Source organism: Sycon ciliatum, chromosome 8 (genome assembly GCF_964019385.1).
Source record: "Sycon ciliatum chromosome 8, ocSycCili1.1, whole genome shotgun sequence".
Taxonomy (NCBI): Eukaryota; Metazoa; Porifera; class Calcarea; order Leucosolenida; family Sycettidae; genus Sycon; species Sycon ciliatum.
The window spans coordinates 5,201,625-5,215,131 of record NC_088650.1 but is presented as its reverse complement, the minus strand read 5'-3'; the positions used below and the strand labels follow the sequence as shown (position 1 = coordinate 5,215,131).

Below are 13,507 nucleotides of genomic sequence, written 5' to 3'. Positions count from 1 at the left end.
CATAAGTGTATGTGAACAGAGAGGCGTGGAGGGGGGGGGGGGGGTAAGAGTTGCACGGGAGAATGCAGAGCTGTGAGAGGTGGAAATGGGAACAAAACTGCAACCTGTGGACGAGTGAACAGGGACGTGTACACTGCACTAAGTGTATTTGTGTTTGTATTTATTCAACATTTCCTGGCTCGTCATACAACTGCCAATAAAAAATGAATGTGAAATGAAGGGCGATGATCAACCACGGCCAACTATCCGAAACAGTACTTAACCTGTTCAGCACGAAGGACGTAATAATACGTCATTCAGAATACCACTGCACCACGGAGGACGTAATATTACGTCCTGAGCGTACATCGCGCATATACGCGATTTGTCTGGATCGCGTGCGTTCAAACTATCGTAACTCAGTCAATAGACCCTTTGCGCAATAAGCGAGAGGGGTCGAGACGGGGCATGCTGTGCACGCGCTGCACACTTGGCATGCAACCAGCATGCATGGTTTTGCTGCAGGACGTGATCAAGTTTCCTGTGACAGGCTGTGTTTTCACGGTCCCGACGCGATGTTCATGTATGTACTCCCCAGCCTTTTTTCATTTTGAAGTTTTTCTAGTTCTGAAGGAAGAAGTCCCGAAATGCTTTCCAAGGACCACTGTTGGGTTCTTGTTTGCAGCAACCGTCATCCCTAACGTTAGTCTAAGGAACCCACTTGTCTTTCCATGCGTTCCCTGGTGATGCTGGCATTCCACACTCTGGAATCCTGGCTATCTGGCGAGAAGAGGGCCGCAGTGCTGCAATATCGTTCACAGTGTTGTGCTCGGAACACTTTGTCCATGACGACTTTCATCCTTGCTTTTGCGAAGATATGGAACGCCCTGCCAAGAGACTCTGGAGCTTGAGAAAAAGGCATGACCCATCCCTGTCTTCGCTATTGGAAGATCGACTGCTTGCTGGCGCTGCTCGAGCTGCTGTTGTTGAAGTGGAGTCGCGGCCTCATCGCTCAGGTGTGCGGAGAAAGTCATTTGAGTTCGAGCTGTGGCTGTGTGCACGATATGACAGACTTTCACACTATGCACATAGCCACCAAAGTAAAACTCATGGACACTATCCACGGGCTTGTTCACTAGTACTACTCCATCAGCTCCCTCTTCACTGTCGTCGACGACTTGCCCCTGCGTTGGAGACGAGCAAGCATGGTGTGGCACTCACTCTGGGAAACAGAGGTTCATCACTCATCCACTGGGACGCATGAAATGTTGGGCATGATGAAGGTACACTCGAGGAAGTGGTGCCCTTCTTAGTTCTAGGAGCATCAGGGTTCTGCATAGAGAAGTGTTCTCTACATTGACAGAGGAGAGAAGGTAGAGAAAATAAAAATAAATTTCAATCTACAGTAATCCGAAATATCCACTAAATGCGGAAAACTTACCGTTCCAACAACTCCTTCTTTTTCCAGACAAATACGCACCCTCATTCAGCAGAAAACTGTTCAGTTCCTTGCACAACCGATCTTCATTTGACCGTTCGTCCACGGGTTCCACAGCCATCGATGGCATACCACTCAACACTCTCTCCTCCATCTCCAAAATGGAAAAATACAGTGTTCCACCATGCTCAACAACTGATACTCCGCACAAAAATCGAAGAGGATGCCCCGTCTCGGATCACGTGACCATTATTGTGCAAAGGGTCTATTCTTGGTCGATTCTCACGATCGATGTATGTATCTGGAAGAGAAAACTCTCAGCTTGCGATAGAAACAATCGCCGAAGCGATACGACCTCGGGTTGTTGAGATATGCGACTCGACACGGCAAATTCAAAGAGAAATTTTTGCGCGGTCTGCAGAACGCGTATTTTGCATTTTCGATCATTTTCGATCATTTTTGCGCTACCTGCTGCCATGGAAACTAGATTCAAATGATGGTGGCGGATCTCGGGAGTCCTCAAAAAAAATTTGAGCTCGATACGAGCAAGGAGGGCGAAATGGCAGCTGAGGATTTGGTCTCTTGCCCGTGCTCAAGTCTGTCGAGCGCGTGGGTGAAGTTTGCCAGACTGTAGCATGGGCGTTTAGTTTCGCTCCGAGCTGAGTTTGAAACTAGTTTGCTCCTCGTCTCAAGACCTTTCCAGGAAGCCCAAGATCGTGGAATTCGTCCAAGGGAAGGTAAAGTTATCGATCCTTGAACAGGTAGTACTTTCATAGGAAAAACGCCACTTTTGCAGGTGTTGCCGTGGGCAGGCATTCAGGTAGCATCGTGCTCAAAAGGTTAATGTCCATGGTACTTCTTATCTGAACACAATTCAGTATTGAACAGGTCTCCGAGGTCTCCGGAACTGCAGTGTACTTTTAGCATATGTTTCCTTCTTGGTTCTTACAGGTCAATTGAACCTCGCCGTCACTCCGGGATATTTCCCGTCGGCCATCGCTTCCGACTACCAGGGACAGGGCGGTCTTGTGCAGCTCAGATATACACGAGTAAGAGATGTGTGGGCGAACGTTGGGGTTCGGTGGGGGGGGGGGGGGGGGGGGTTGGGGCCGAGTCTGGGGGAGGGGGTAGAAATGTTGATAGATATGCACGAGGAATTGGAATCCGGGGCATTCTTGGTAGGGGTTGGGTTGGGGGGGGGGGGGTGGGGGGTAGAAATGTTGCAGCCCAGACATGAACCAGTTCGTGAAGTATGGGACATTATGCGTGTGGGTTGTGTTGATTTTTGATGGTCAGATCTGTGTCAGCCTAGGTATGTACGTGTCTCCGCGCATACGGGAGAGACGTGTAGCGGTCCAGTGTTATGAATATTGAATGCTTCAACAGCAGCAGCACCCGCAGCAGCACCAGCAGCAACACCAGCAGCAGCAGAGCTCTGCGGACTTGGATAGACTCTCTCCGTGTGTATTGTGCGTTCAACAAAATCGTCTCTTCCGTGTTGTTGCCTGCTCTTTGTTTGCCCACAGACCAACTGGCAACTCTCCGTCTCCCTGTACATTGGAGGACTGTCCAACGGCATGCAGCAGTGTGGATTCTGGTCATCTTCAGGCACACAGATCATCGACCTGATGCCCATCCTCGGAAAGGGAGTCTACAGCGGCTTTGTCAACGTAAGCTTACATACAGTTTACACAGACGTGCACGCACGCACACACGTGCACATGCACATGCACACACACATGCACATGCACATGCACACGCACATGCACATGCACACACACACACACGCACACACACACACACACACACACACACACACACACACACACACACACACACACACACACACTCTCTCTCTTTCTTTCTTACTATCTCTCTATTTATCATACCCTCTCATGTACACTCGGTCCTGTTTCCTGTGCTTGCATGTGCGCATGTTATATCTATGTATGTGCACGAGCATGCGTCTAATCTCCGTGTTTGGTCTCTTGTACCTGTCGTCACCAGCGCCAAATCAATGTGTATCTAAACCGTCAGCAGCTGGACATGTTCAAGGACAACAATGTCGAATTCCGCACCTGTAAGTTTGTTGGGGGGTGGGGGGGGGGGGGCAGGGCGGGAGAGAGGGGAGGGGGGGGGGGGGGGGTAGGGAGGTTGAGGATTGGGATTTGGTGGTCAGGTGTAATACTCGAGGCCAGGGTTGGATATGGTGGGATAAGATTTGGAATTGTCTTTATGCACCACTGTTCATAGATTCTGTATGATTGGTTAGAGTCTGGAATCATGAGACTGCATGCAGGGTTAGGATAACAGTACTCCCGGGTACCGAAGAACGAACAGACTAGGATTTCAGCGAGCACAACGTACCGGACGTATACAAGGTGACTCAACCGTGCACAGACTGCAATACATGAAAATGTCAATGGCCTAGGATAGGAGGGCTGCCCCCCCCCCCCCCCCCCCCTCCCCCCCCCAGTTCTTCAGCACCCTACAGTACTGTTTGGGCAAATGGAGTGAGTCGGATATTTGTCACGACGTTGACATGATGTTCAACGTCATGAGATTATTTGCAGTACACGTCATAGTTTGTGTTCTCTACCCCGGTTTGTTTCCGCGTTCCCACACCGAAGCGGGGCCGCGTGTTTATTATTTCTACTGACTCACTCGCCTCTTGGCGACTAGCTCCATGTTTTTTCCTCCTTTTTTGCTCTGCGCAAGCGCCTTGCGCTTTAGTCGTCGTCTTCTTTCAGTTCACAGCAAGAACAATAATTTTACCTCTTGTGCAGTGTCAGTCAAATTCAGTCAAATCAAGCTCTCCCGATCCCAAGAAACTGTCTGGCGTGTGCACAAAGTGGTGCCGAAACCCGGGACATGAACCGCACCGGAGCTCGAAACGAGCCGTGCGTACCGTTCCAATCTTGAGAAAGATAGACTCGACTCAAATAATTTGTAAGCAGCTTGCCCGATTTGGGTCGTCGAGCTAACATGCCGAAGAGAGCAGTGACGACCGGCACGCAGATCATGCGCCGGGCCAAGATCGCGCAGCTGCAAGGATCCATCGACGAACTCGTCAAAGAGGCCGAACTCCTTTTATCGAAGGAAGGAGGTCAAAGGGCCGACGAGTTGTCGCCAGAACACGTGGACTCGGATCCAAAAAAGCTAAGTACACTTGTGGATTGTATTGTTGAAGAATTGTACGCATATGATGAGGCGTGTGATGCATTGGCCAGTGTTTTGGACTCGGAGACTCTGGAGGGTTCAGATGAGGCTCTGCAAACGGAGATCTGCGATGTGGTTGCGTATTCGGTACGCATCAGAGGGTCAATTGTTGAATGCAAGCGATCTCCGCAGTACAGAGCCCAGACGAACCGTCCAGAAGCTGCTACTACTAGTACTAGCTCACCAAGTAGCACCAAGAGTACGGGCAGTGCGGGTATCAAACAAGAAACTAGTATGGTTGATTTGTCCAGCATCCAACAGTCAATAGGAGATCTTGTTCGTACGCAGTCTATTACACATAGTCAACACCAGCAAGTATTACAGTCGCAAGAGGATCTAATCAAACAACACCAACTAGTCGTACAACACATGCAAGCATCATCACCTCAACCACAACCAGCTCCCACAAGTTCAGTCAATTTGCCCAAATTTGAAATACCAACATTTTCTGGTGATTTCCTGAAATGGGCTGAGTTTCACGATATGTTTGTTGCGTCTATTGATGCGAATCAAGGGTTGTCGGGTGTCCAGAAACTGTCGTACCTAAGAGATCACGTAACGGGTTTGGCTCGGGATGCCATAGCTGGCTTGCCCATATCAGATACCAACTACACAACCGCGCTTGACATTCTCCGCAAACGTTTCGGGAATGATCAGCTTCGCGTCAATGCACACTACACGGCAATCATGGACTTACCGCCTGCGTCCAACGCTACTCCATCTTTGCGTAGGTTGCACGATGCGTTGGAGGTGCACTTGCGAAGCCTCACAGCGCTTGGTGAGAATGTTAATCAGGCGGTGTTTGTGTCAATGATTACGAACAAATTGCCACGCACCACGCTAGCGGCTTTGGAATTAAAAAAGGGGCCACAATCCTGGACCGTTTCGGACTTGCGCGCTGCAGTAGCCAACTTCATAATAGCGAATGAAGCAGCAGATCGCCTCAGCCAGCCACCGAAAAAATCGCACGAATCACCATCTGCCAGTGCGTCCGGTCAATCTCTTGTTGCCTCAGCTTCAGCTACTTCAAAAGCGAAGCCCAAGAGAGTGTGTGTTTTTTGCAGTTCGGAGGCACATTTCTCTGACGAATGCAATAAGTACACTACAGTAGAAGCGAGGAAGAGCGTAGCTAAACAAAGGTGTTTCAAGTGTTTGCGATCAGGCCACTCCGTGCACGATTGCTCTAGCAAACGGCGGTGTTTCTATTGCCACAATCCTGCACACCACAGCAGCTTGTGTCCAGATAAATTCACTGCCGCATCCACTCAGAGGCAAGCTTCCACTATGAGCCCGAATGCTCAGTCCTTCAAACCCAAGCCTGCCACGAGCACGGTCGCAAACGCCGATCACCAGATCATGATGCAAACTGCTGTGGCACCGTTTCTCTCCTCCAAGCTGAAGCCGATCAATGGCCGTATTCTCTTTGATACCGGCTCCACCAAGACATACATCACGCAAGCTTATCGAGATCAGCTCGATTTGCCCACAATCGGAAATGAAACACTCTCCTTGGCTACATTTGGGAACAACAAAAGAAAAAGTACCGTGTACGCCAAGGTGAGTTTGACCATGCAGTGTAAGGATGGGTCCACTCGTGCGATTCAGGCCAGTGTACTTCCGAACATAACCGCTCCAATTGCGCGATGTCCACTTGCTTCTTCTTTTCCTCTTCTACAGTCTCTGCCACTTGCAGAACCGCTCTCCAGCAGCGCAGAGCCCATGGTCGTAGACGTCTTGATTGGTCTCGATCACTATTATGATATTATCGGCAAGGACCGCACCGAACTAAGCGGTGGTCTGGTCTTGCTCGACTCCGTTCTTGGTTTTATCTGTACCGGCAGTCTGCCTGTGCCTGCCACCACAGAGGCGCAGTCATGTCTTGCTCATCAAACAGACACGGACCCTGAATTCGACCTCCGTAAGTTCTGGTCGACAGAGAGCTTGGGTACTTTTGACGATACGTCGTCGCAAGATCTTGTGGGCGAGCGCTTCGCCAACTCCATCTCCTTTGCCGAGGGTCGGTACGCGGTGAGTTGGCCCTGGAGGGACTCACATCCTCCTCTTCCGACAAACTACGGTCTGGCTTTCGGTCGCCTGAAGGCACAAGTGCGTCGCCTCGAAGCCCATCCGGAACTTCTTGACCAGTACGATACCGTGATTCAAGACCAGCTTGACAGGGGCATGATAGAAGATGTTCCTCGTGGTTTTACAACCAACCAGATTCACTACCTTCCACACCATTCAGTACTCAAACCTACTGCTACTACCACGAAGCTGAGGGTAGTGTATGATGCGTCCGCAAAATGTTCCGAAAAACTCGCCAGTCTCAACGACTGCTTGCACGCTGGCCCCAATCTTGTTCCAGACCTTTGCGGTATTCTTCTTCGTTTTCGTCTTTCTCCGGTAGCCATAAGTGGAGACGTAGAAAAGGCCTTTCTGCAGATTGGTCTGCACTCACATGATCGTGACGTGACCCGCTTCCTATGGCTGCACGATGCATCCAGCTCAGCTACTCCAGACAACATACGACAACTTCGTTTCTGTCGTGTTCCGTTTGGCGTTGTCAGCAGTCCATATCTCTTGGCTGCCACTATTCAGCATCATCTTAGCGCTGCTGATACAACAGATTCCGACCTAGTGTCTCGCAATATTTACGTTGACAACCTGTTCCTTGGTGCCAACTCTGGGACGGAGGCGATTGCTATCTATGATGCCACGAAGCGCCTCTTCAGTGTTGCGTCTATGAATGTTCGCGAGTGGTCTAGTAATTCTGCAGAGTTTCTTAGCAGCATTCCAGAACCAGACCGAGCCAAGGGTACTATCCACAAGTGCCTCGGTATGCTGTGGGATACAGAACATGATACTCTACATATTGCACCTGTCAGTGCCGTATCCAAGTCGGCCACAACGAAGCGGAGTATCCTTCGACATACTGCCCAATTCTTTGACCCCCTTGGTCTCCAGTCTCCTGTTCTTGTTGGTGCGAAGATTCTGCTTCAGGATCTTTGGAAGCTGAACGTCGGCTGGGACGACGACCTTCCACAAGACATCATTTGTAGATGGTGTGATATTGCGGCTCAACTTGAACTTGCTGCATCAACGAAATGTCCACGATTCATCAGTGCACCACGTGCCAGCGACGCTCGGTTTTCTCTCCACGTCTTCAGCGACGCATCTGGGCTGGCTTACGGTGCCGTTGCTTACCTTACTACTACGTTTGACGATCAACACACGTCGAACCTTCTAATCAGCAAGTCCCGTGTTGCACCTGTTGCTTCACCTACCATTCCACGTCTGGAATTAATGGCCGCGCTTCTCGGTGTTCGTCTGATCCAATTCGTCCGTCGGGAACTTCCGCTCACTTTCTCCTCTACCTTTCTATGGTCAGACTCCACCACAGTTCTCCATTGGCTGGCCTCTTCTGACAAACTACCTGTCTTCGTCAACAACCGTATTGATGCCATTCGTGCGGTTCCCGATGTTGCCTATCGCTATGTCCGCTCTGCCGACAATCCCGCCGACTTGCCTTCACGCGGTGTCTCTGTTCCTTCCCTTCAAGCCAGCTCGCTATGGTGGCACGGTCCACACTTCCTTGCCACTGCTGACCATCACGCCGAGCCAGCACTTGATCACCATGTCAACGTTGCCGCTGGGGAGGGTCCTTCAAGCACTTCGGAGATACCTGCACCTGTATCACACCCAACAGAGTCCACCGGTCCAGACACTGAGCTTGCACACGAAATGAAAAAAAAGCCTGATGCGCATCACGAACAAAAAAAAACATGTGATGAACCACCATTTGGTATTGATTGTGCCAGGTTTTCGTCTTTCAGTGCCTTAGTGCGTGTTTCTGCTCTGTGTTTGCGGTTTCTCTCCAGGTTGAGACCACAAGGCGGCAAGTCCTTCGGGGTGGATTCTAGTTGTAACTCAGAGGTCAAGGTAGCCAAAATCATGTGGCTACACCATGCACAACAGAATCTGTCAGACGTCAGTGCTGTCGAAAATTGTAAGAAGCACAGCCCGAAGGACAAGCTGCGGCTCTTCCTCGATGAGAACCGCCTCATCAGATGCAGAGGACGCTTGGAGAACGCCGAACTTTGCTATCAAGCAAAGTATCCAGTACTGATTCCCCAAACGCATCCCATCACCCAGCTCATCATCAACGATTGTCACCTGATGACGATGCATGGCGGCGTTGCACACACGCTATCAAGACTGCGTTACGAGTACTGGTTACCACGAGGGCGTGCAACAGTGAAGTCATTCATCACTAAGTGCCTGACTTGCCGGAAGCACCACGGTGGTCCATACCGCACCCCAGATATGGCCCCGCTTCCATCTGCCCGCGCAACAAGATCTATCCCGTTCACCCATGTGGGACTAGATTACTTCGGTCCTCTGCTCGTCAAGCACCAGCCAAGTACCAAGAAGGTATGGGTCCTCCTAGTGACATGTATGGCAACTAGAGCTGTCCATCTAGAACTGGTGGCAGACATGACCACAGAGGAATTCCTGCTAGCGTTCCGCAGGTTCGTGTCGTTGCGTGGTTGCCCTGAAGAGGTAGTGTCTGACAACGCGCCACAATTCATCCTAGCTAAGTCTGTTCTGGATGTGGCCTTTGAAGAAATGGCAACGAGTGATGATGTCCTGTCGTACATGTCGAGGACTGGTGTGAAGTGGCACTATAACCCACCGATCTCACCTTGGATGGGTGGTTTCTACGAGCGTCTCGTTGGAACAGTCAAACGAAGCCTGAAGAAGGTCGTTGGCCGCGCGCTCCTCACTGTGTCGCAACTGACTACCATTCTCATGGAAGTGTCAGCAGTCGTCAACTCGCGTCCACTGGTGTACGTGGACAATGACTTGCAGGAGATACTCACCCCAAGTCATTTTCTGTGCCTGTCCGCAACTACTGGTGGCGTGCAACCCACTGCTGATGACGGCGATCCGGACCACATCGAAGTTCCGACTGCAGCTCAGAATCTTCTCTCTGTCTGGAAGAAGGGTCAACGAACATTGGACCAGTTCTGGCGTGTCTGGCGAGACGACTACTTGGCTGATCTCCGCAACAGTCACACTCGGAAGCTCCGACAGGCACGCGTTACCGCTTCAGAACAGCCAGCCGTTGACGATGTTGTACTAATAAGGGATGACATGCCCCGTGGCTCATGGCGACTTGGTCGCATTGTCGCTCTCCATACAAGCAAGGACATGGAGATACGTTCCGCAACCGTCATCACTGCAGAGAAGACAGAGCTCAAACGACCCCTGTCTCTCCTGTACCCTATCTGTCCTGCTGCTAACTCCGAGGCTAACAACAACAGCACCGCTCCGGACACACACACCACTGGCCAAGCCGATCTGCCAGTTCCAGCAGCTGTTGCTCCACCCAGTCGTCCACAACGTGCTGCCGCTAAGAAGCAACGTCAGACGCTTCGCCAATTAATTGGCAGCGAACTTGTTTAGTTGAATCAGCTAGACAGTTGGTAGTTCACATCTGAACTCTCTCTTTCTCTCTCTCTCTCTCTCTCTCTCTCTCTCTCTCTCTCTCTCTCTCTCTCTCTCTCTGTGTGACGGTCTACTCTCTTTCACCCTTGCGTAATATATGCACTTATTGTGTTTTGTTTCCACGTTACTTTGTTACGAATTATCTCCTTTTCTCTGCATCTCTTGCGGGGGAGTGTCACGACGTTGACATGATGTTCAACGTCATGAGATTATTTGCAGTACACGTCATAGTTTGTGTTCTCTACCCCGGTTTGTTTCCGCGTTCCCACACCGAAGCGGGGCCGCGTGTTTATTATTTCTACTGACTCACTCGCCTCTTGGCGACTAGCTCCATGTTTTTTCCTCCTTTTTTGCTCTGCGCAAGCGCCTTGCGCTTTAGTCGTCGTCTTCTTTCAGTTCACAGCAAGAACAATAATTTTACCTCTTGTGCAGTGTCAGTCAAATTCAGTCAAATCAAGCTCTCCCGATCCCAAGAAACTGTCTGGCGTGTGCACAATATTTGTTTGTTTAGCTTTATTTTACTTCACCATAATCACAGACAATATCTGCCTTCTCACTGGGCGTATTGCCACAGTTCTCCGAAAATTATGAAGATGTGTCACAATGAATCTTTGAGATCTCAGCTTGCACATCGAGCACTAGTGACACACATACATGGCACATCCCCGGTGGTGAGTGATGCATGTGCGGAACCCATCCCCTGCTACTGCCGTTGGCTGCTGCCAAACTCCTGATGGCCGCAGCTTCGATGTTTCTATGACAACCGAATGTCCTGGTCTTCATTGAGTGTCGCATTGGTTCGCCGTGTGTCTTTTCGTTTGCTAGATTCGGTCGCCTACAGCAAGAGTCTTGGCAAGATCGGTTCCCTGGTCTACAACGAAATTGTCAACTCTGCCTACAGCACAGCACTGGCAGCCACTGGCAGTGTCAAGGAGGAAACGGTACGTGCCGTTCGTCGTTAGCAAAATACAATCAGGTGTTTAAAATAGAATTAGTAAACTACGCCCTTTGTTTTTTTGTTTTTTTTGTAGTCCCCTATGTTCTCTTGCTGTTGTTGTTGTTGTTCTCTTCCATGCTATGTCGGCATGTGCACTTTCATTATAATTATATATGGTCCTTTCTCTTTTCATGGTCGATAGGATAATATAATTATGTACCGCTTTGTTTTTCCGTCTACGCCGCTGCAGCCCAACGCGTTTGTCGGTCTGATCCCGGACAACTACATCTTCCCGGCGCCGAGCACTCTCACGTACACGTTTGCCAGCGGCAACACGATCAACAACGTCGGCGTCTTCACCACGTTCCCCAACGGCACGCTGTACACGGGTTGGAACAGCAGCTACGTTCCCGACTACGAGGTTGCTCCGGTGATGAACGTCGTGTTGAACCTGTACATAGCCAGCAAGTTGTACATCCAGGTCTACATGACGGTATGTATGCTGTGGCCTTTGTGCATAGTAGTTGTAGTACCAGGGTGAAATCCAACCCCTGTTGAAACAGTACAGTACAGTACATGTACTGCTTGGGTGAAATCCAGCCCCTGTAGCCAGAGCACTGTAGTGCCAGGGTGAAATCCAACCCCTGTTGAAACAGTACAGTGCAGCACATGTGCATGTATTGCAAACAATCCCGGTATCTTGGTTTGGTCCCACCGCTTTAGGAGCTGCATCTGCGCCCGGATCCTTGAGGGTAATGGCGTTTCTATGGATGCGAAAAGCTGGGTCTCTAGCCGAGTCTCACGCGAAACGTGAAACTTTTTAAATATGTTTTATTTTCCTTGTTGTATTCAGGTGAACATTGAGGACATCAATGACCACTACCCAGTGTTCACCAAGGCACTGAATGTGACGGTCAACGAAGATGTCGGTACCGTGCCGGATACAGCAGCCATTACCACCGTGAGTGTGTACCCTGGGGTGGGATGTTTGTCCCGAGTTTGGGGTGTTTGTCCCGAGTTTGGGGTGTTTGCCCCGAGTTTGGGGTGTTTGTCCCGAGTTTGGGGTGTTTGTCCCGAGTTTGGGGTGTTTGTCCCGAGTTTGGGGTGTTTGTCCGGTGTTAGGGGTGTTTGTCCCGAGTTTGGGGTGTTTGTCCGGTGTTAGGGTGCTTGTCCCGAGTTTGGGGTGTTTGTCCCGTGTTTGGGGTGTTGGGGTGTTTTGTCCGGTGTTAGGGGTGTTCGTCCTTTGGTGGGGTGTTTTCCCCCGTGGTGGGGTACTTAGCCCAAGATTTGAGTTGACTTCCTCTTTCAGAACGGGATTTATCTGACATCCGGTAACTTTTCCAGTACTAGTACGTCATCCATGAGTAGCGCACTTTCCTGAGTACAAGCCGCACCGACTTTTTTTGGTTGAATTACTGGTGTTTTAAGTACGGCTTATATGTTGTCACGGCGTTCATCACATGATCTGAGTGGTTTTTGACTAGCCCATCATTATGCACAGGGATTTTTTGGAGAATCCTTCAAATTAAGTCTGAATGAATGAATGGTAGCACTGCTTGGGTATTTCTAACGCCGCATGTCAGCATGTCAGCATTTGAAAATTCAAAATTAGGAAAAAACAAGATTTGATTTTACGGTTTGTTATCCTCTGTGCAGATTGAGGTTGCTGACAGGGACAGTCCCATATATGGACTGCCACTGGTCAGCCTTCTGAACGCCACCAACATGGCCGGTGAGGACCGAACTAGCTACTTCACCATCAGACAGGTTAGTCGATGATACACACATGCACACACACACACACACACACACACACACACACACACACACACACACACCTAATTGTAGCCACAACAAACCACTTACTGTAAATCAACAAATTTTCGCTGGCGATTTAATTTCGCTGATTTCGCCGGTCAATGCCAATCGGCCAAATTTAATCGCCGGCCAAAATTTGTCACCAGAACCAAATAATGTCAGTTTGGGTCACTCTTTTGGCAAACAAATTTTTTGCTCTCTTTCTCCATACATGTTACTTTTTTTTTTTAATTCTCACAATAATCCCGTACGCATTATAGTACGTTGCAGATAATGAACTCTGCAACAGCTGCAGCCAACTGCGAGCCGATCTCCGCATTCGCTGACTGGTAGCTCACCGCTGCAGCGTCGCTCTTCTCCTCGTTCGGATCAGGAAGAAACGGTTGCTTGGGCGTCTCATAGCGATTTTTCAAATTTGGGTTTTTATTTTTTAGCCAGGAAAACAGCGACATCGTCAGTTTACTGCTACGTAGGTCTACTGCTTTACACAAAAATCTCTGCGCAGGACTAGTATAAGGTCTGAAAAACAATTCGCTTCTTACTGCTGCAAGAGAGATTTAGAAGTGATCGCTTTTGATCCTTGCTTTCATTTTTATCATGGTCTCGAA

The 13,507-nt window shown here is 49.8% G+C and overlaps 1 protein-coding gene across 1 annotated transcript in view; it reads left to right on the top strand.

The window, feature by feature from the left end:
• Positions 1-13,507, top strand: part of LOC135823042 (uncharacterized) — a gene marked incomplete at its 5' end in the record, with an annotated part of 64,465 nt that overhangs the window by 25,157 nt on the left and 25,801 nt on the right. Inside the window, 7 exon segments of the mRNA XM_065335874.1 lie at positions 2,369-2,466; positions 2,944-3,087; positions 3,425-3,497; positions 10,970-11,085; positions 11,332-11,574; positions 11,935-12,042; positions 12,738-12,848. Of these exon segments, the coding sequence (XP_065191946.1) occupies positions 2,369-2,466; positions 2,944-3,087; positions 3,425-3,497; positions 10,970-11,085; positions 11,332-11,574; positions 11,935-12,042; positions 12,738-12,848 (893 nt within the window).